We start from the raw sequence: 21,705 nt of genomic DNA on the forward strand, positions 1-21,705 counted from the left end.
TGGTTGGGCATGTCCCCTGCATTTTCCTAACAAACCCTAATAACAAACTAGAGAAACCATTAGAACTGAAGAAAGACTAAGTGATGTTCACCTAAGATGAGGCCCAGTAATAAACATTATATATATATATATATATATATATATATATATATTTTTTTTTTTTTTCAGAAAACCTGGAATACTAGAAGGTTACTAAAAGTCTCAAACAATAGAGTTGCTCACATTATATATAGGCAGAATTATGCTAGTGAAATATAATAAGATGCAAATTAATCTTCGCTCCCTAAATTCGTCATGAGCCTTGCATGTAGGTAGGTAATTTACTTGAATATGAATTTGGTGATTGCGAGTGTGCTGCTACTAGTTACCGCTATTAGATGGGTTTGACTGATGAAGATTGCACTTACTCAATTGACGCCTAACCAAATACGGTGCCATTAAGTTGGAGTGACTTAACTTTAATTTCTTTCTTGGCCTTACCTATTGAGGACTTTACGTATGTAGAGAATTATATCACAATATGCAAGTGGTGAAGAGAAAGAGAAATTACATAAGTACTTTGGTGAAGAGAGAGAAATTACTTAACAAAGTTAAGTTGTGCATGTAGCTCTTTCGCTTTGTCAATGAGAGCCTTGTAGAAACTATATATAACTTACGCTGTTGTTTATAGTTAATGAAGGTTCATGGTGAGTTTTTGTGCATACGAAAAGGAAGCTCGACGTTTATCTAAAGTAACTCATAGAGTGCTTCTTTGCTAATGATTGTATGATCATCAAAGGGTGGAGCTGTCATTTCCACTTGGTGCTTTTCCTATAGTTCTACAACTTGCAAGGTTTAATCATCATGAATGTTAATGGTTGGAATTGTATCATATTCTTGATAAGTTTGTAATTGTAAAATTGTTGGTTTTTCTTTTGGCTTGTGTGGCCTCTTAATTATGTTTTACATGTCTTCTCTATGTACGTTCTTTAATCAATTTTAATAAAGTAATTAATTTGTTTCAAATTATGGTAAATGAGTTATTTTAATTGAATTATATTTTAATTTGACTTGGTTATTGGCACCATAGCATGTGTTCACCTAATCATTGGTAATCATTTCCTCTCTCCATGCAGAGTGCTGATGACCCTCGTTATGCAATTAATATGTTTCTAGCATTTCACGGCGGTGATTAAAGAAAGACAACGGTTGGCAATTAGCCAAAGATACGCGGTAAATTACACCACCAATAAAAAATGTGTACATATTCATATATGGTTGACAAAGTAGGAATGGAAAATTCTGAAGTGCTTTGGAAGGGTTCTATGTTTGAAATAAACAAGAAAAGTGATATTCGGCATAAATTAAAATTTTCTTATATACAATAAAATTAAAAGAGGAAAGCGATTAACAATCAAGAAAAGTCATTACAAAATTAGTAATTCAGGTGTTAATAAATTATTTGTTGTTGTAATATCCCAAAAGTGAATGTTTTGGGCTTTTCGTGTTGTGCGGATTAACGCAACTAATTTGATGGCATGTTTGTTTTGGGCTTGTAATTAATATAAGTCGTTTACTATATTTAATTTAGAATTTAATATTTAAGACTTCTTTATATTTTGTTATTTGTTATTTCCTTTCCTATTTAGATACCTAGGGTTTCTAAGATTAAGAACATTATAAATAGGTCATTTTGGTGTTAGGTTTGCAATCCTTTTTACTTTTATTCAATAAACATGAGTTTTCTCTCTATTTTTCTAGTGGACTCTAGGGCTTGCTGGCGAAGAAATTTCGTTTGATTTTTCCTTATTATATCCCGCTGCGTCAAAATGAAACAGCACCCACCACGCATTGACGGGTATGGGCGTCACAAGTGAGGAAAGAGTAAACCAAAACATATTACCGCCAAGTCCGAGCAAGTTGTAGCCCAACTTTGTTTACCCTCACATATATACGAAATACGATGCATGCATATAATAAATAATTCATTCCATTTCTACGCGTTTAATTATTTGACCACCTCCTATAAATACTTGAGGCTTCATTCACTCCTAAACACAACCAGCGGATTACAATACTCGCAGAGCCAAAAGTACTTTGTTTCACAGCAGATATCCTCTTCGTGCTAGCTAGTTACTCGCAAAACCAAAGCTATAAGCTGCGTCTAGCTTGCAGTGTATATATATATATATACCCAAACACATCCTTTACCAAAATTTACCACAAGATGAGCTCCTCCAAAATGTTATTGATGTACTTTCTACAGCTACTTGTTGGTTTGGCTACCACCTTGGTGATGGTGCAAGGCCAGGGCAAACTTACACGAGTTGGATTCTACTCGGGTACATGTCCAGCAGCAGAGTCTATTGTCAAACAAACGGTTCAAACTCATTTCAACTCCAACCCTTCCGTTGCTCCTGGCTTGTTAAGGATGCACTTCCATGACTGCTTTGTCCAAGGTTGTGATGCTTCTGTCCTTCTTGACGGCCCTAATACTGAGAAAACCGCTGGGCCTAACCTCGGTTTAAGAGGTTGGGAAGTCATTGACGATGCAAAGACCAAGCTCGAAGCTGCATGCCCAGGAGTTGTTTCTTGTGCAGATATTCTCGCCCTCGCTGCCCGTGATTCCGTAGTTCTTGTAAGTATCCATTATTTATTTGATTGTTGCTCTTGTGCTTGTTAGCTTTGAGTTGATATATCGGTAAAAACAACTATATATTCATACCCTCCTCTAATGTACATAATTTTACTTATTGCAGACCAAAGGATTCACTTGGAATGTGCCTACTGGAAGAAAAGATGGACGAGTTTCGCTGGCCACAGAGACTAGTAATTTGCCTGGCTTTAGAGAATCGATTGATGTACAAAAGCGCAAGTTCCAAGATTTGGGTCTCAACACTCAAGATCTTGTCACGCTCGTTGGTGCACACAGCATTGGCACTTCAGCTTGCCTGTTCTTCAGGTACAGACTGTACAACTTCACCACCACCGGAAATGGCGCTGATGAAACAATCAACCCTTTATTCCTTGCCCAATTACGATCAATTTGCCCTGAAAATGGTGACACGGCCAGGCGTGTTGATTTAGACACGGGCAGTGCAAGTCGATTCGATGCAACTTTCTTCACAAATTTGAAGAATGGTCGCGGAATACTTGAGTCGGATCAGAAGTTATGGACCGACGCCACCACTAAAAGTTTTGTCCAACGATTTTTGGGCGTGAGAGGCTTACAAGCATTGAATTTCAACATCGAGTTCGGAAAGTCGATGGTGAAAATGAGTAACATCGGTGTAAAATCTGCCACAAATGGTGAAATCCGCCGCATTTGTTCTGCAGTCAACTAACGAAGTCAATGACCAAGATTGTTGGATATTTCTACTAATTAATTAATTAATTAGTTTTATTCTTTTGTTGTCACAATCAAGCCATGTTGTATTACTTTCATTTCGTTTCTCATGTGTCTTCAAAGAGAAAGATACCTTGAGCTCATTCTTTGGTTTCTGTAAGCTGTTAAATGTTAAATATATCATTCTTTTACCTGAAAGTTTTATATTTCAAGTACTTTTTAAATTTTTCTTGCATACTACTCTTTTTGTATTACTGGATAATGTGTATATGCTAGGGAGTCGAACCTATAAGGACATTGACAACTTTTTTTTTAAGGAAAATACTTAAGAAAACAAGACCTCGAAAAAGTTTTCAGTTTTCATTACCAAATTGAAGAAATGGTGATTATTGATAGGATTCCTCATGAGGGACGAACAAAGAAAGGAGGAGTAACGAATTGTGCGACAATCTTACATTAAAGAGTACTTCTTTTTAACTATGGCTGATGTACTCTTCACGTTGTTTAGTCTCACTTTGCCCCATATACTCTTCTCTTGTGGCCCACTTTACTCTATCCTATCAACGAGATTAGAGAAGCTTTAGCTTTGCCAATGTGGCAGAGGCTATTTGATCTTTTGAACACTGAATATGGGGATAAGTTAAAAGAAACTGTAAGTTAAATTCTACTCAGGTGGTGGCAAAACATATTCCAATATTGGAACTTCTTGGCCGTTATTCACACCTCTGATTAATTTGAAAGAGTGAGATGTTGATTTCAATTAATTTGAATATTGATTGTTGAGTTATGTATGAATTTATTGTCTAAAAAATTATTATGTTTTAAAATGAGGAGGATTTTTTGATTAAATTCTCATAGGTCTATGAAAATATCAGAGACGACCTTGATTTCAGAGAGATTTTTCAGTGTGACCGTCACATGAGGTGGTACACCACGTGTCCTTATATAAATAGTGGGTTATGTGTGTTAAAAGGTTAATAACTTAAAAATTAAAAATTTTCACCACTTACATAAAAACACGTGATGTACAATCCGTGTTTCCGTCACAACTAAAAATTTCTCACGATTTCATTGACACTTTAGATTCTAGTATCATTTGACAGCGATTAAAGAAAGAATTGGCTGAAAACGTCTATGTTTGGGAAAAAGCCAATGATACGCGGTACAGTCCACCAATACACAACAGTAAATAATATATATACACACACATGGTTGACAAAGTTGGAGTAGAAAATTCAGAAGTGGAAGGGCTCCATGTTTGACCAAAACTTATAACAAGAAAAGGAAACAGCACCATGCATGCATTCACGGGTACGGGCGTTACAATTGAGGAAAGAATAAACCAAAACTTAGTATACGTACTGCCAACTGCTAAGATAAGTAGATAGACATATAGTCTTAGAGAGTTGATCTTTCCTCTTCTAGTCTTCTGGTTGACCTCATTTTTTGTGGCCGACTTTCTTTACCCTCATATACATTTTCATGATAGTTTTAAATTACTTTCAGTGACGAATTTTATCCAGAAAATCAGGGACGGAGAGCATATATACAAGGGACGGGGGTCGCCATGCCCCTGCATTTTCCTGAAAACCCCTACTAACGAGTTAGAGAAACCATTAGGACTGAAGAAATACTAAGAGATATTCACCAAAGAATGAGGCCCAGTCATTAACATTTAAATTTTTTTTTTTTGGGAGCTTTTAGATTTTATGACCTAAATAAGATTATTTTTAGATTATAACTTGCATGGTTTTCTCTATCCAGTTTAAGTCCCTATTTTAAAATCTTAACGCCATGTCATATTTAATTGCCCGTATCACATACACTTTACAAACTTCCCATCTACATTTTTCTGTTCAATTCATAAGTAAGACTATAAATTGGAAATTGACTTTCACACTCAAATCACCCATTAATACACTTAAATCAAAATTCTAAAGTTTTAAAATTTTTGGAAAGTACAAATAGGTACAAGAAAATAAATAAAAATTTTTATATTGATTAATTGTGAATATAAACGTGAAAGAAATGACAAAAATACATTACAAAAGAAAAGCAAAACATCATCACCAACACAATTCCCATCTCCATAAAAAAAAAAAAAAAAAAAGAAAAAAAAAGAAGAACACCCATAAAAATTATAAGTATATTAACAAAGTGCTATACATGGGTACGGAAGTATAAGTGCATAAGCATAGGTACGGAAGTATAAGTGCATAAGCATAGGTACGGAAGTATTAGTGCATAGGCATAGGTACGGAAGTATAAGTACATAGGCATAGGTACGGAAATATAAGTGCATAGGCATAGGTACAAAAGTATAAGGGCATAAACATAGGTACATAATTTTGGTATGCAAACTTTACTCCATGTATCTTCATACAAGTACACAAATCATAGATTTAAAAATACGTTGTCACATCCCGGCCCGAGACGGATCACTTCCCAGGCCCACTCCACCACCGTAGCACGATATTGTCCGCTTTGGGCTTACCATTCCCTCACGGTTTTGTTTTTGGAAACTCACGAGCAACTTCCCAGTGGGTCACCCATCATGGGATTGCTCTAGCCCCTTTTCTCGCTTAACTTCGGAGTTCCTACGGAACCCGAAGCCAGTGAGCTTCCAAAAGGCCTCGTGCTAGGTAGAGATAGGAATATACATATAAGGATCACTCCCCTAGGCAATGTGGGATGTCACAATCCACCCCCCTTAGGGGCCCGACGTCCTCGTCGGCACACCACGGCTAGGGTTAGGCTCTGATACCAAATTGTCACATCCCGGCCCGAGACGGATCACTTCCCGGGCCCACTCCACCACCGTAGCACGATATTGTCCGCTTTGGGCTTACCACACCACGGCCAGGGTTAGGCTCTGATACCAAATTGTCACATCCCTGGCCGGGCGGGACTACTTCCCGGGCCCGACTCCACCACCGTAGCACGATATTGTCCGCTTTGGGCTTACCATTCCCTCACGGTTTTGTTTTTGATAACTCACGAGCAACTTCCCAGTGGGTCACCCATCATGGGATTGCTATAGCCTTCTTCTCGCTTAACTTCGGAGTTCCTACGGAACCCGAAGCCAGTGAGCTCCCAAAAGGCCTCGTGCTAGGTAGAGATGAGAATATACATATAAGGATCACTCCCCTGAGCAATGTGGGATGTCACATACGTACTTGTCAATCTCCATAGACAAAAAATTATCATACACAAATAAACACAATTCATAAGTAAAAAATAGATTTGCAAACCTTAATTGTTCCATAATGCAAGAAACATACGAATCATGAGAATATACAATTGAAAGAGATAAGAGATAATATAAAGGAGAAGTGTGTATGTGAGTTGGACATGTTGCTCTTCATAAATGAGACCCAATTGTGCAACTTGTATAGACATTTAGTAAAAAAATGTTTTTTATTGATTTCAAAATAAACATGAAAGCTCAAGGGCATATTAGTCAATATTTATTAGCTAAATCATAGGAAAAAGGCGATTTAGGAACAAACAAAATAGTTTTTTTAATCAATTGACTCTTCAACTCCTATATGGAAAGTTGCTGAGTTGAATATAAAGTCAAACGATCAAAATTAAATATTAGATCTTAAACTCGGTTTTTTTTTTAAATGAATCTTATGAAAGGATGTTTAATCTAGTTTTCTGTTTTCTTTTCTTTTCTTTTTTTTTTTCAAAAAAATTAGAAGACTAGAAAGTTACTAAAACAATAGAGAGTTAATTACTCACATTATATATATATAGGCAGAAATATGCTAGTGAAATGTGATAAGATAAAAATTAGTAGTTGTTCACTCCCTAATTTGCCATGGGCCTTGCGTGTGGGTTGGAATTTACTTGAACATGAATTTAGTGATTGCTAGCGTGCCACTACTAGATATCGCTAGTAAATGAGATTTGAGTAATGGAGATTGCACTTAATTGACTTCGAACCAAAAAATTGTGCCATTAAATGGAAGTGATTTAACTTTAAGTTCTTTTTTTACCTTGCGTATTACGGATTTACATATGTAGAGAATTGTGTCATAACATGCAAGTGGTGAAGAGAAAGAGAAATTGCTTAGGTGCTTTGGTGAAGGGAAAGAGATATTGCTTAAATTAACAAAGTTAAGTTGTGCATGTAGCTCTTTCGTTTTATCAATGAGAGCCTTGTAGCAACTATGACTTACTATTCAAACTCGAATTTTTGAATGCCAACTGTTGTTTAGATTTAATGAAGGTGGTGAGCTTTTGTGTATATGGAAAAAGAAGCTCAACGTTTATTGGAGATAACTCACATAGTGCTTCTTTGCTAATGATTGTATGATCATCAAAGGGTGGAACGGTCATTTCCACGTGGTGATTTTATAGTTTTACTATAGTTCTACAACTTGCAAGGTTTAGTCATTATGAGTATTAATTGGTTGGATTTGTATCGTATTCTTGACAAGTTTGTAACTATACAGTTGTGGTTTTTCTTTTAATAAAGTTTAATTTGTTTCAAAAGAAAATTCCATATGGTAAATGAGTCATTTTAATCCACTACTAGTGTGGAAGCTAGATTTGTAGTTAGGGGAAAACTGACATGCCTCTGTTAGTTTTCCCGGTCTCTGGAAATGGTGGATAACCGTGACTTGCCACCAATTTTCTCTCTTTAAAAAAAAAAAAACTGTATTATATTTTAATCTGACTTCGTTGGCATCATAGAATGTGTTCACATAATCCCTGGTAATCAATTCCTATCTCCATGCAGAGTGCTGATGACCCTCACTATGCAATACGTTTCCAGCATTTCATGGCGGCTATTAAAGAAATGATTGGCCGAAAACGACTACGGTTGGCAAGTAGCCAAAGATACGCGGTAAAGAAAAGAACACCACCAATAAAACAATAGGTTATATATTTATATGTGGTTGACAAAGTAGGTACAGAAAATTCAGAAGTGGAACTGTGGAAGGGTTCCATGTTTGAACAAAAACAAGAAAAGTGAGGTAGGATAGAAATTAGGTTATTTTATATGCAATAAAATTAAAAGAAGAAAGTGATAAATAATTAAGAAATGTAACTGAAGAATTAGTAATTCACGTGTTAATAAATTATTTGTTGCTGTCATATTCTGGAAGTGGATGTTTGAGACTTTTCATACTGACGGATTGATGCAGCTTTTAGTTTCCCATGTCTATTTTGGACTTGTATAATATTTGGATTCAAAGAAAACAATGAGATCTACAAGACTTGTTATTACACAATGAGTTTAGATATAATTTGAGCGAATTAGGTGGTATATTATATTTAATTCAGAATTTAATATTGTAGGATGTTTTTATATTTTGTTATTTGCTAGTTATTTCCTTTCCTATTTAGATACCTAGGTTTTCTAGGATTAAGAACATTATAAATAGGTCATATTGGTTTTAGATTTATAGTCTTTTCGACTATTATCCAATAAACGTGAGCTTTCTCTTTATTTTTCTAATGCACTCTAGGACGTTCAAGCGAAAACATTTCGTTTGATTTTCCTTATTATATTTCGCTGCGTCAAAAAGGAACATCACTCACCATGCATTCACGGGCATGGCTGTTATATTTCTTTTTAATACTTAGAGGTAATGGAGGCGATAAGCTTTTGTGCATATGAAAAGGAAGCTTAGCTTTTGTTAGAGCCTTGGAGGTAACTCACAGAGTGCTTCTTTGCTGATGATTGCATGGTCAAAGGGTGGAGCGGTCATTTTCACGTGGTGCTTTTACTACAGTTCTACAATTTACAGGTTTGGTCAGCATGAGTGCTAATTGGTTGGATTTGTCTCGTATCCTTAATAAGTTTGTAATTGTAAAGTTGTGGGTTTTTTTCGCTTGTGTGACCTCTTGGTTACATTTGACCTGTCTTCTCTATATATGTTCTTAAGTCAGTTTTAATACAGTTTATTTGTTTCAAAAGAAAATTCCATATATGGTAAATGAGTCATTTCAATTGTATTATATTTTAATCTGACTTGGTTAGCACCATAGCATGTGTTCACCAAATCCTTGGTAATCATTTTCCTCTCTCCATGTAGAGTGCTGATGACATGCAATATTGTTCTAGCATTTCATGTCGACGATTAAAGAAATGATTGGCTGAAAGCGACTAAGGTTGGCAATTAGCCAAAGATACGCGGTAAAGTAACCCACCAATTAAAAAATACTGTATATATATGGTCGACAAAGTAGGTATAGAAATTTCAGAAGTGAAACTGTGGAAGGGTTCCTTGTTTGAACAAAAAACAATAAAAAAGTGATGTAGGACAGAAATTAGGTTATTTTACAGTAATAAAAATTAAAAGAAGAAAGCAATAAATAATCAAGAAAAGTAATTAGATAATTGGTAATTTACGTGTTAATAAGTTATTTATTGTTATCATATCCTGAAAGTGGATGTTTTGGACTTTTATACTGTCCAGATTGACACAACTTTAGCTTTGCATGCCTGTTTTAGACCCATATAATATATGTATTCAAAGAAAACAATGAGATTTAACAAACGACTTATTACACAATAAGTTCAGATAGAATTTGGGCAAATTAAGTTGTTTACAATATTAAATTCGGAATTTAATATCGTAGGATGTTTTCATATTTTGTTATGTGTTCATTCCCTTTCCTATTTAGATACCTAGAGTTTCTATGGTTAAGAACAACATAAATAGGTCATTTTGGTCTTAAATTTGTAATTTTTTTGGCTATTATTCAATAAACATAAGTTTTTTTCTCTCTTTTCCTAGTGAATTCTAGGGCGTGTAAGCGAAAACATTTCATTGGATCCTTCTTAGGGCTGGTTTGGTATTGCTGTGCTTTGAAAAAAAGCTGCTTTTGCTGTGCTGCGAGAATAAGCAGCTGTGAAATAAAACAACAAAGTGTTTGGTAAATTTTTTTGTAAAAGTGCTTTTGAAAAAAAAAACAGTATTATAGTGTTTGGTAAACTTTTATGTAAAACAGATGTGAAAAAGCTAGTTTTTCAAAGCTGGGTTTTACAGCTTCTTGTTTTTTGCTTTTTTTCACCCAAAACTGTGAAAAAAAGCTGAAGCTGAATGTTTACCAAACACAAAAACATATCCCAGCTTTTTTTAATAGCAACTTTTTTCAGAATTACCTCGGTACCAAATCAGGCTTTATTATATTTGGCTGCGTCAAAAGGGAACAGCACCCACCATGCATCCACGCGCGGGTGTGGGCGTAAGAAGTGAGGAAAGAGTAAACCAAAACTTATTATTGCTAAGTGCGAGCAAGTTGTAGCCCGACTTTGTTTACCCTCACATATACGATACAGGCATATATAATATAATTCATCCAATTTCTACGCGTTTAATCATTTGACCACCTCCTATAAATACTTGAGGCTTCATTCACTCCTAAACATAACCAGCAGATTACAATATTCACAGAGCCAAAAACACTGTAATCATCTTCGTGCTAGCTAGCTACTCGCAAAACCAAAGCTATAAGCTGCATCTAGCTTGCAATACACACACACACACACACACACGCATCCTTAAGCACCAAAATCTACCACAAGATGAGCTCCTCCAGAATGTTATTAATGTACTTTCTACAGCTACTTGTTGGTTTGGCTACCACCTTGGTGATGGTGCAAGGCCAGGGCCAACTTACGCGCGTTGGATTCTATTCGCGTACATGTCCGGCAGCTGAGTCTATTGTCAAACAAACAATTCAAACTCATTTCAACTCCAACCCTTCCGTTGCTCCCGGCTTGTTAAGGATGCACTTCCATGACTGCTTTGTCCAAGGTTGTGATGCTTCTGTCCTTCTTGACGGCCCTAATACTGAGAAAACCGCTGGGCCTAACCTCGGTTTAAGAGGTTGGGAAGTCATTGATGATGCAAAGACCAAGCTCGAAGCTGCATGCCCCGGGGTTGTTTCTTGTGCAGATATTCTCGCCCTCGCTGCCCGTGATTCCGTGGTTCTCGTAAGTATTCATTATTTATTTGATTGTTCCTCTTGTGCTTGTTAATTTTGAGTTAATATATCGGTAAAAACAACTATACATTCGTACTCTCCTCTAACGTACATAATTTTACTTATTGCAGACTAAAGGATTCACTTGGAATGTGCCCACTGGAAGAAAAGATGGACGAGTTTCGCTGGCCACAGAGACTAGTAATTTGCCAGGCTTTAGAGATTCGATTGATGTACAAAAGGCCAAGTTCCAAGAATTGGGTCTCAACACTCAAGATCTTGTCACGCTTGTTGGTGCACACACCATTGGCACCTCAGCATGCCAGTTCTTCAGGTACAGGCTGTATAACTTCACCACCACAGGAAATGGCGCTGACGAAACAATAAACCCTTTATTCCTTGCCCAACTAAGATCAATTTGCCCTGAAAATGGTGACACGGCGAGGCGTGTTGATTTAGACACGGGCAGCGCAAGTCGATTCGATGCAACTTTCTTCACAAATTTGAAGAATGGTCGCGGAATACTTGAGTCGGATCAGAAGTTATGGACCGACGCCACCACTAAAAGTTTTGTCCAACGATTTTTGGGCGTGAGAGGCTTACAAGCATTGAATTTCAACGTCGAGTTTGGAAAGTCGATGGTGAAAATGAGTAACATCGGTGTAAAATCTGCCGCAAATGGTGAAATCCGCCGCATTTGTTCTGCAGTCAACTAACGAAATGGCCCACATTCTTTGATATTTCGACTAATTACTTATTAATTATTTTTGTTATTTTGTTGGCACAATCAAGCCATGTTTGTATTACTTTCTTTTCGTTCCTCATGTGTCTTCAAAGAGAAAGATACTTTGATCTCATTCTTTGGTTTTTGTAAGCTGTTTAATATCATTCTTTTAAAGGAGGTTTAACAAAACCACATTTATACCTTTCTCTGGTACTATTCATTATACCTTTAAAAATGACTTTTTCATTAAAAGGGAAGTTTTTTTGACTTTTCGTTAGTTTTCCTTTCTTTTAATTCAAAGTCAAATACTTCATTTTAATCTGTCCCACTTTACCCTATTTCGTCAACAAAATTACAGAAGCGTTAGCTTCCCAAATGTGGCAGCGGCCGTTTGATCTTTTCAACATTGAATATGGGGATTAGTTAAAGAAGTTGTTAGTTATAGTCTACTGGGGAGGTGGCAAAACATATTCCAATATTGGAAATTCTTTGCAGATTCAGTCAATACAAGTAATCGATCATATGAACAACAGACAAAAAACAACGTTCTTTTGCAACAACTGCATATCCCTTCGTATTGTTACAGATTTGGTAAAACAGAACATGTCATAAAAATCACCTTTCTTCCATCTCCTACTTGCAGATGTTCTATGACGAGCTCGGACATTTCTCGGCTACAAACAAAAAATCCCTCTGAAGGAACAAATCCATACTTGGATCTGAGTAGGAACGAATGGTAACTGTCAAATCCACCGCTCAAGCCTAGAACTCCACTTCCTGTAAACTGATCCTGTTGGACGCGTAATAGGAATCGCTCGGTCAGATATCCTGCCTCTCTATCAAGTGCCACTGGTTGCCTCACCAGCCTTTTTCTTCTCCCTTTTCTTCTTGTTTCGCAACGCATTCTTGCTCAATCTCCTTCGTTAAATTAGCATGAACAAGCATTTCATAAGAATATGAAAATCCAGGTCATTAAGGAAAGAGGAAACAAAAAACTTTATGTAAGTACTTACTCCGTAGGGCTCTCTCCAAACAGCTGCCAGTAAACAATTATTGACGCCATCAGCATCACCGTCACGTCAAGCAAATGGTTCATTACAACAAAAAGAACAAAAGGTTTTACACACGGTTGTCAACATTTTATGTATTATGAACTCGGCCATGATATGGATAGAACCAACTTAGAAAAATAGAAACCAAATTAAGCAATACAAGTCATGTAAACCTGAGCCTGAACAGCAGCAGCAGCCTTAGCATGTGGGGGCCGATATGCAGCAGGCTTTTGTGCAGGAGGTTTGCTAGTGCTAGCTTTTACAGAAGCTTGAGAATTTTTTGACCTTTCTTGAAAAATTTATAAAAGTTCCTAAGTGAACTTCAAAACATACAGGTAATAATTCAAATCCACAATCAACAAAGTTTTGAGAATTCTACACAAGAGCAACCTTGAGGTTTTGTTTCTACAACTTTTAATGACTCAATGGACTTGACAAATTCGGCAATGTCACCGAATTTGTCTGGTGACTCTGGTTTCCAATCAACCTGAACAAATAGTTGGCGCCAGGAAAGAAAAGAAAAAGTCAGTCAGGTGTGAACAAAATAGAAGAGTTGTTTTGGGACAGTCTAAAAGCATATCCCCAATGGAGGCTACTAAATTTATACCCCAAGTAGGCAAATTCATCCGAAATGGGGGTGCAAAACTGACCTCTGACCTCTGGTACAACTTGTCAAACATCTTCTTGAAGAATTGTAGTGGAATAATCTTAATCCTTCAATGCAGAGAAAAATAAATATGAAGTGGTGAACTGGTAAATAAGCTTGTTTGAAGAAGAACAGCAGACTAAGTATTCAATTGAACAGGTATGGAAAAATGTTCACACACCACCAACATAATATGCAAGAGATGAGCAAATATGCTCAGGCTGCCGTAGCTGCTTTCTCAAATGAAACAATCCAAACTGATACAAAAGTGAGAATAGATTTCTTCTTATTGGCCGGGAAGGTAAGAATAGTCTATAACGTGAAGATGAACAAATTTTGTGACCATAGATAAAAGAATATGATAAACACAACTTGGAAATTGATAAACAGTTAAAATGCATGAGAGAAATTTTCGATAGGCACATGGTAAAAATTGTTTTAGTGCACTAAATCAGTTTGAAGAAGTGCAATACTATATACTCGGCCCTCTTTCAAACCCCGAAAATCTACACAATAGTAAACATACCCATTGTCAACTTGTAGTCTGGGAGCCGTTGTCACAGTCATGAAATAACGTCCATCTGGAGCAGCGGTGTAGCTAGGATTTTCAAATAATGGGTCATAATATCAACCAAAAAGCTGCATTGGGTCATTTCGTCAAGCACCTAGTAGGCACTTGTTAGTTCCTGCCAACATATGTCGACGACTACTATTACTTGTACAGGCTTGTTGAGGGTGAATGTAGGATATTGTGAAGTAATATTGAAGACTTTCAAGGCTCTTCAACTAAAACATTTCACACAAGAAGAGAGAACATGAAGACAAATATGATAGAAGGAAATAGAAGAAGTAGGACGAGGAGGTCGTAATTTAGTTTGCCTTAGCTGTTTGTAGGGTCAAATACAATATACAAGTAAATATAGATAGAGTTTTTAAAGTTATTGAGATCATTGACAACCAATGACCCCATGCTGGCTCCGCCACTAATCTGGAGACCATTCGCTTGTCACAAACAATTCAGCCCTAGTTGTCCCAAGCTGTTTTTTCTCTATACAGTCCCAAAAGGCCTATGTGGCAAACAAAAGACAAATGGACTTGAGAAATCATAATGAGCATATGATGCAAATGTGAAAACCAGTAAAAGTAACATATGATGAGTTTCTTGCATAAAATTTAATATACGGTGAGCACAAAGAATGCTATCTCAAAAGTTCAAAACAGCAAATAGTACTAACTTAATAACGTACCATATCACCAGGTAAGTTACCAAAGCCAGCCAAACACAGAACTGCAAACCAGATAATTAAGGCCACAATCATAGACTTTTTTAGCTTTGTCTCCTCTAAGAAAGAAATATAATAATTTCTTATGTTGGTTAATGTTCTCAAGTAAGCAACAATTGTCAAGGATACATTTTCCCTTCGGATTCCATCGGATAGTATTGTATGGCCCTGTTCCAAGCTCAAGAAGAGGATTGCACTTCTTGTCAAACACGGTAGCTTTTGCAGGCATATAACTATGAACATTTTCGAAAAAATGCATAAAGAAATTAACATTCGAACCCGAATAAGGGAAATATTGCACTAAACCTTGCTATTGCAATAATTCTAAAGAACCGGTATAGGTTGAATGAAATGTGTTCAGAAAAAGGGATGCACAGGCAGGTTCAGCAGCTGCCATAGCAAGCTGACAGACTTATACGTCAAGGAGAGATTACCCTGCTCATGAAAGTTTTGAACAAGTGGTTTACAGGTTAGATTTATACAGACCAATCTTGGATTTTTAGGCCAGGGACAATTCTGCTTAAATAATATAATTCTTAAAGCGGTTAGGGACTTCCTCTTCAACCCAGTGCGTCTCAGATTCAGACACTCTCCCACCCTCACCCAAGGTAGCTTAGAGTAGTAACATCGCTTGTAATAATGAAATTATATATAATTGTTCCTTTTTTCAATTAAATCTCCTTTCTAAATGTGATGCTACTCTCTACATTGTTTCCCTTGTCCTCTTATTTAGCTCAATCTATCAAAAACAAATCAACCAAACACTAAGAAACCGAAAGCACTACTATATCATCATTTTCTGCAACCAAACGGCGCCTAATTCATCTTCAGCAGGGTTTATACATACATACATACACACACACACACACACACATATATATATATATATTATATTTCCATAAATGAAAACAATTCACCGAACTTAACAATTCTGTCCATCGACAGTGTAATTACTTTAAATAATGATTTTTTTAACTTTGTTTTTATTTATCACGTTATCACCGAAGGACTTATGTAATTGACTTTTTATTAAGTGTATGCCATTACAATTAAATTTCAATTTTGTGTATAACATTGTATTGTTTTAATGATAACGTTTGAGATTGTAATATTAATAAAATTTCAGAGTTCAATCTTTAACTTACAAAATAAAAAATAAAAAATGAGTGGAGATAGACAAATATGTTGACTGTTTTAAATGGGCCGGACATCGCAACCGACCGCTGATTTGAACAAGTTAAAAGGAGCGGCGTAGATGCTAAAACCCTTAAACCCGCGTATTATCCAAACCGCGACCCGAAAAGCTTTGGAACAAGAAGAAGGGTCGAGAAGGAAGGAGGCTTTGTGCTCCTCCTCCTCCATCACAATTCACAATTACAGTTTACAACCCGACGCAGCAAGGTACGATATCCTCCTCTCAGCTTTCTGTATTCATGGAGATTAATATCATAACTTTGCTTTCTGATTTTTCTTTTCTTTTTTGAAGGTGATTTGAATTTTCTTTCAATTTTTTTTAAATAAATTTGTTTGCTTTTTGGTCATGCGTTTCCAAATTTTTTTTTCTTGGATTTTCAGAACCCATAAAACTAACCCCTTTTTTTTTCCAGAATTTTTAGGACCCTTTGCGATTTTCGTCATAATTTGGGATTTATTTCTCCTATTATTTGGTTGTGTTAATAGAATAGGAATGATGTTTACTTGGTTTTGTTGCATTTTGTATGGTTATTATGTAATTGGGCATTTGATACTATCTGGTTTGTATTTAGTTTTCGTGTTTTTCGACAAATTCATACGGGCTAATTGGTCAATGACACTTGAAGAATGCTAGTTTAGAAGTTTGAAGCTTCATGTGAGAGTTAGAAGGCACCCGAAGATTATTTTCCGAGGATGAACACCGTTCAGATATCATCCTGCCAACCTAGCATCTATTTCAGGAACCCATCTCAATCTCTCTGCCTCTATTCTAATCCGTATTTGCTTCCAAACCGTGCTAAATGTCTCCTTGGAACTTCATTGAAACCAAAACGTAATGCACGAATCCATCAGCAATGTGTGGCTATACTGAAGAACCAGCAATGCGGGGTCGTATCTAAGTACCACCGATCTGCACCTGTCTGCTTATTGGGTGGCAAGGGAAAGAATGAAAACGGTGATGAGGTAAAAGACCTTTCTGCATGCTGCTACAAAATACTTGAGTTATTTATTATGCTTGAACTATCTTCCTTTAAATGGAATGGAAATTTCATTCGACTTACTAACTGTCTTCAAAGTTTCTGCCTTTCCATATTGATATTGGTTCAAATGTCCCCTAGGAACCATCTTATCTTCCTCACCTAAATTTTTGAGATTCCGGTGCTTTCCCGTAGTAATATCAGGATTGTTCTGCTAGGGGCCAATTTTGTACCTGTCACACGCCTCATTGAATGCAAGTAGTTACGTGCATGATTAGTCATGTAGATCTTAAGTTGAGTGATAGCATTATCTTCTCATAAGTCTTGTCTTTCTCTTAATCATCCCTCCTGATTCTTCTTAAGTAGAGCATCTGCTGTATTTAAAAGTAGCATCAATCACATGACCTGCTTTCATTCACTTAATGAGTTAATTTCTCCGATGCTCCCCTAATTTAACATTCATATATTTAGTCGGTCCAAATTGTAACTTATGATGTACTTTTTTAACAGAAATAGTCCTTTGAGTGCCAGTTGTTATGTCAGCATAGCATGTAGACCAATTAAATCATTATTCTTAGAGTGGGAGGAGAAATTTCGAAGAAATCACATGCATAATAAGAAAAATAAATAAGCGATTCTTATTCACACGATCAAACAGATTTTAGGTTACATGCACAATAATTGCTCTTTGTTTAGCATGAATAGTGAAGATCAGTTTGCTCGTAAATATGACCATGTGATGCTTTAGATGATCACCAAAAATAAAAGTAAAATTATAATACACAATTTACCCGCTAAACTCAATAATGTCACTTAATGGGGTTAAATTATAAATGTGTTATTTTGAAGTTCAACAACATATGGTACATTTTCTAAGTTAAGAGAGCAGTGTTGACATTTATTGTTTACTTAAAATTTGCAAGTATTTGGTGCATTACCTATCTTATACATCAATCTTTGAGTCTTCAAGTACACAAGCATATAGACTAAACAAGGTCAGAAGCACAAACTTTTTGTTTTCTACTTACTCTTTTTAGGGCTTTATGAAAAGAAAAAAAATCCTACATTTTCCTATCATGTTTTCCTTGTCATCATTGTAATGTTTCTTCTTTAGATTTGAAATGATGCTTTGTATGCATTTTTATTAAAAGTATCATGATTTAATCAAAGTCAATTTTGTAGAGTAATTGGTGTTGGGTATTGATGGGAGGAATTATTATGTATTTTATGGCATATGTATGAAGATGTGTGCCCAAATTATAAAAAGGGAAGAGTTGAGAAGGATGGATGCTCATTAACTTCTGCAAGTTTCTTGTAATCGTGCAAATGCATTCCAGTGACACCATATTCTCACTGCACTTCTTAATGCAAACAGGGTTCCCCCTGGAAGGCTCTTGAGAAAGCAATGGGTAATTTCAAAAAGGAAGGGTCGATAGAGGATGTGCTACGTCAGCAGATTGAAAAGAACGAATTCTATGAAGAGAAAGGTGGGGGCGGAGGTGGCAAAGGAAGGGGCGGTGGTGGCGGTGGTGATGGTATAGGTGGCTCTGGTGGAACAGAAGATGAAGGCTTTGCTGGAATCATGGATGAAACACTGCAAGTGATTCTAGCAACTGTTGGGTTTATTTTTCTGGTAATAATCCCACACTCTTGCTGTTTCTTGATCAGGCTTTGTGTATATCTTGTGTTTTACCATTTTATCCTCATCAATAAATTATGTTCTTCTAACTGTTTTCTTAGCAAAGGGTGATTTAGGATTTTCAAGAAGCAATAATGTCATTGAGTATTCAAGTAAAACAGTTATGATTTCTGTTTTAATTTCTTCAATGTGATGTTTTGAATAACATGCTTTAGTTAAGAGGTTCAAGTTGATGCCTTTGGAAAGACATTTCTCAAGGCCTTTACAGTTTCACCTCTTTTTGTTGATTTAGGCTGGGAAATAGGAAAACAATGAGTCTTTGGGAACAGTGTTGGGCGGGGGTAACAGCTTCTGTAACTTTTTTTGTCGTTCATACAAATCATCTCATTTTGATACTGCTTTCAGTGCAAGGTTGTGTTTAAGTCCGTCCTTCTAATCCTCTGACTGTTAACAGAATTGTTGGATTGTTTTCATAAAGTTGGCTTGTTTAGAAAATGTTTTACTGGTTCCCTATCATACATTTGGAAGTCTATAGTACCTTTTAAGATACTAGTCTTAGGTTTGATTATTGTTAGTTGGAGGATGAATACTTGTGATATGGTTCGGAGGAGATGGTCGTCTTGGCGTCTTTGATTCCAAAGGTGTATGAGTATGTGTAATCGTTTGCTCCTTTATTGGTCATTGCTCTGTCCTTGTGGCAGGGATCGTTTAGGGAGTCTAATAAGCTTGGATATTCCAGTTTCATGCAAGGCCGTATTGTGTGAGAAGTATAAGTTCTTCGGAGGGAGAAAGAAGGATATAGTGCAGGGATGATGGGAAGTTTTTCAGTATTGTGGATGGAAAGGAATATGAGGATTTTTGTAGGAGCTAGTGTGTGAGGAGGTGGATCACTTGTGGGGGATAGGGTTGGATTTAGAGCGTCGGTGTCTTCAGAGTTCAAAAATAATACTTTTCGGGCTATTTTATTTTTCTGACTGAAGGGCTTCCGTGCAAAAAAGCCAAGCCTATTTATTCTAATATTTTCAATAAGAGCTATGATAATTCCTAGTAGTTGTAGATCATCAGATAAAGAATCTGGATGTGTAATATTACTCTTTTACCCAATATGTATTTACATTTCATACTCGAATGGTTTTCTTGCAGTATGTTTACATCATCAGTGGTGAGGAGATTACTCGGCTGGCAAAGGACTACATCAAGTTTGTGTTTTCAGGGTCCAAGAGTATCCGTTTGCAGCGTGCAATGTACAAGTGGGGAAGGTTCTTCCACACGTTGACTGAGAAGAAGGAATATGATAAGTTCTGGTTGGAGAAGGCCATTCTCACCACCCCAACTGCGTATGATTCGCCTGAAAAGTACCGCAATCTTGTTAGATCTTTAGAACCAGATTCTGATGACGACGACGACGAAGAATAGTACAAATCACATTGTATAAACCCTTTCCCTCCACGTTGTTCCATTTCCTGTTTATTTCGAAGGATTGTATAATTTTTTAGTGCAAGTTATTCAGTTTCTTTTTTGGGTATAATTTTCCAGTTTAAACCCTACATTTTATAGCACTTGAGAGTTTAAGATCCTAAAATAATAAAGTTGTCACTTTTCTGCAGAACCTGCATTTACCAAGCTTTCCTAATACAATGTAGCAAAACCTTGGACATTCTCTCCTCCGTTGTGATTCAATCAAGCTCGAAAATGTGAATCGGTCGAAAATCAATCGTGACCGCCTCGCCTTCGACTGTAATCGAAACACAGACAGGAGAGCCCCATCGTTTTCACTCTCTTTGTTTAAATACAAAATTTAAAGAGAAATACAAATCATCTATCAACCTATACATATAAGAGCTGGAAAATATTGAAACCTGTGACATAAGGAAGAGATCTGCTGGACATAAGGGAGATCTGCTGGCGAGGAGAATTGAAAGGTGGGACAACGATGGGGAGGAATGGTGTATCACTTCCCTTGTAATTTGATTCAGTTTGTTTTCGGGGTCGGTTGGTTGCTGCTTAGTTGCGTTGTTCCTGGTTAATGCAGGTTGTTTTTTTCGGTTGCTGGCTCGTAAGAGCCTTTGTTGTGCTGCTCTGTTGAGTGATGAGCTCTGCAACCCCAGTCCACCGCTCCAGCTGCTACTAACGCTGCGAATGGTCCTTCTTCCCACTCAAATGGTGTCAATAATGGCGGTTCATCTTCTTCTGAAAACGCTTGTACCCATCACCATGGAGACTTAGTTGGTGCTGGTGGCCCTGGTACTGGAGATCTCTTGAAGAGGCTGGATTTCGGTATAAGAACTATGTGGCCTCGCTTCGTACTTGGAATCTCAAGCTTGGTAAAGTGCAGCAAAAAGTGTCAATACATAACCTGAAATGTCATAACAATCAATCCCTTTGTTTTGACTCGTTCATTATCTACGTGCTTATGTGCATGTAGATACGGACCTTCTCTCAGCTTGAATGTCATTGATATCACCATTTGTTAAACATAATGCTGATTCTGCCAGATTGTATCAAATTTCTTATCGATCAACTACGACATCTTATTACTGACATATCAACATGGCAAAGTCCTTGTTCCATCCGACTGGCTTATGAAGGAATCACAAAAATAGGTGTCCTCAGCACTGAAAAGTTTGCAGGTGATGCTGTTTTTTTGTATTAACTTTGCACAATCAACGGAGCTTTCATATTCCTCACTTGTGTACGTACCTTTTCCTATCAGTTTAATGAGTAGTGAAGGTTTGTACTTCTGATGTTAAAGATCAAGTTATCGGAACAAATTTCTGGTATGATTAGCTTATTTCTTTGTTCATTTGCATGCGTGCATGTTGGAAACGCCAGAATTCCTATAGATATTCTGTAGAAACAAAAAGAAAACACCATCCAAGTTTTAAAATTATAAATCTAATGACGGGGGACTCCAGTGA

At 36.6% G+C, this 21,705-nt stretch overlaps 3 protein-coding genes across 4 annotated transcripts; all 3 read left to right on the top strand.

The window, feature by feature from the left end:
* The first annotated feature begins 2,206 nt into the window (after positions 1 to 2,206).
* Positions 2,207 to 3,323, top strand: LOC137716726 (peroxidase N1-like). Its single transcript, XM_068456105.1, has 2 exons — positions 2,207 to 2,617; positions 2,739 to 3,323. The coding sequence occupies exons 1-2, from the start codon at positions 2,207 to 2,209 to the stop codon at positions 3,321 to 3,323; spliced, it is 996 nt and encodes a 331-aa protein (XP_068312206.1).
* Positions 3,324 to 10,871: 7,548 nt separating this feature from the next.
* LOC137716725 (peroxidase N1-like) lies at positions 10,872 to 11,988 on the top strand. The gene is made up of 2 exons (XM_068456104.1): positions 10,872 to 11,282; positions 11,404 to 11,988. Exons 1-2 carry the CDS (start codon positions 10,872 to 10,874, stop codon positions 11,986 to 11,988), a joined length of 996 nt encoding a protein of 331 aa, XP_068312205.1.
* Positions 11,989 to 16,234: 4,246 nt separating this feature from the next.
* LOC137718185 (uncharacterized) lies at positions 16,235 to 20,397 on the top strand. 2 transcript variants are annotated; one of them, XM_068457683.1, is made up of 4 exons: positions 16,235 to 16,378; positions 16,798 to 17,134; positions 18,524 to 18,781; positions 19,931 to 20,397. In XM_068457683.1, exons 2-4 carry the CDS (start codon positions 16,865 to 16,867, stop codon positions 20,201 to 20,203), a joined length of 801 nt encoding a protein of 266 aa, XP_068313784.1. In that variant the 5' UTR covers positions 16,235 to 16,378; positions 16,798 to 16,864; the 3' UTR covers positions 20,204 to 20,397. The 2 variants fall into 2 exon arrangements, with proteins under 2 accessions (XP_068313784.1, XP_068313785.1); XM_068457684.1 differs by having other exon boundaries at positions 16,247 to 16,378; positions 16,744 to 17,134.
* The last annotated feature ends 1,308 nt before the right edge of the window (positions 20,398 to 21,705 follow it).

The sequence above is a fragment of the Pyrus communis genome, chromosome 15 (assembly GCF_963583255.1).
Source record: "Pyrus communis chromosome 15, drPyrComm1.1, whole genome shotgun sequence".
NCBI classification, from domain to species: domain Eukaryota; kingdom Viridiplantae; phylum Streptophyta; class Magnoliopsida; order Rosales; family Rosaceae; genus Pyrus; species Pyrus communis.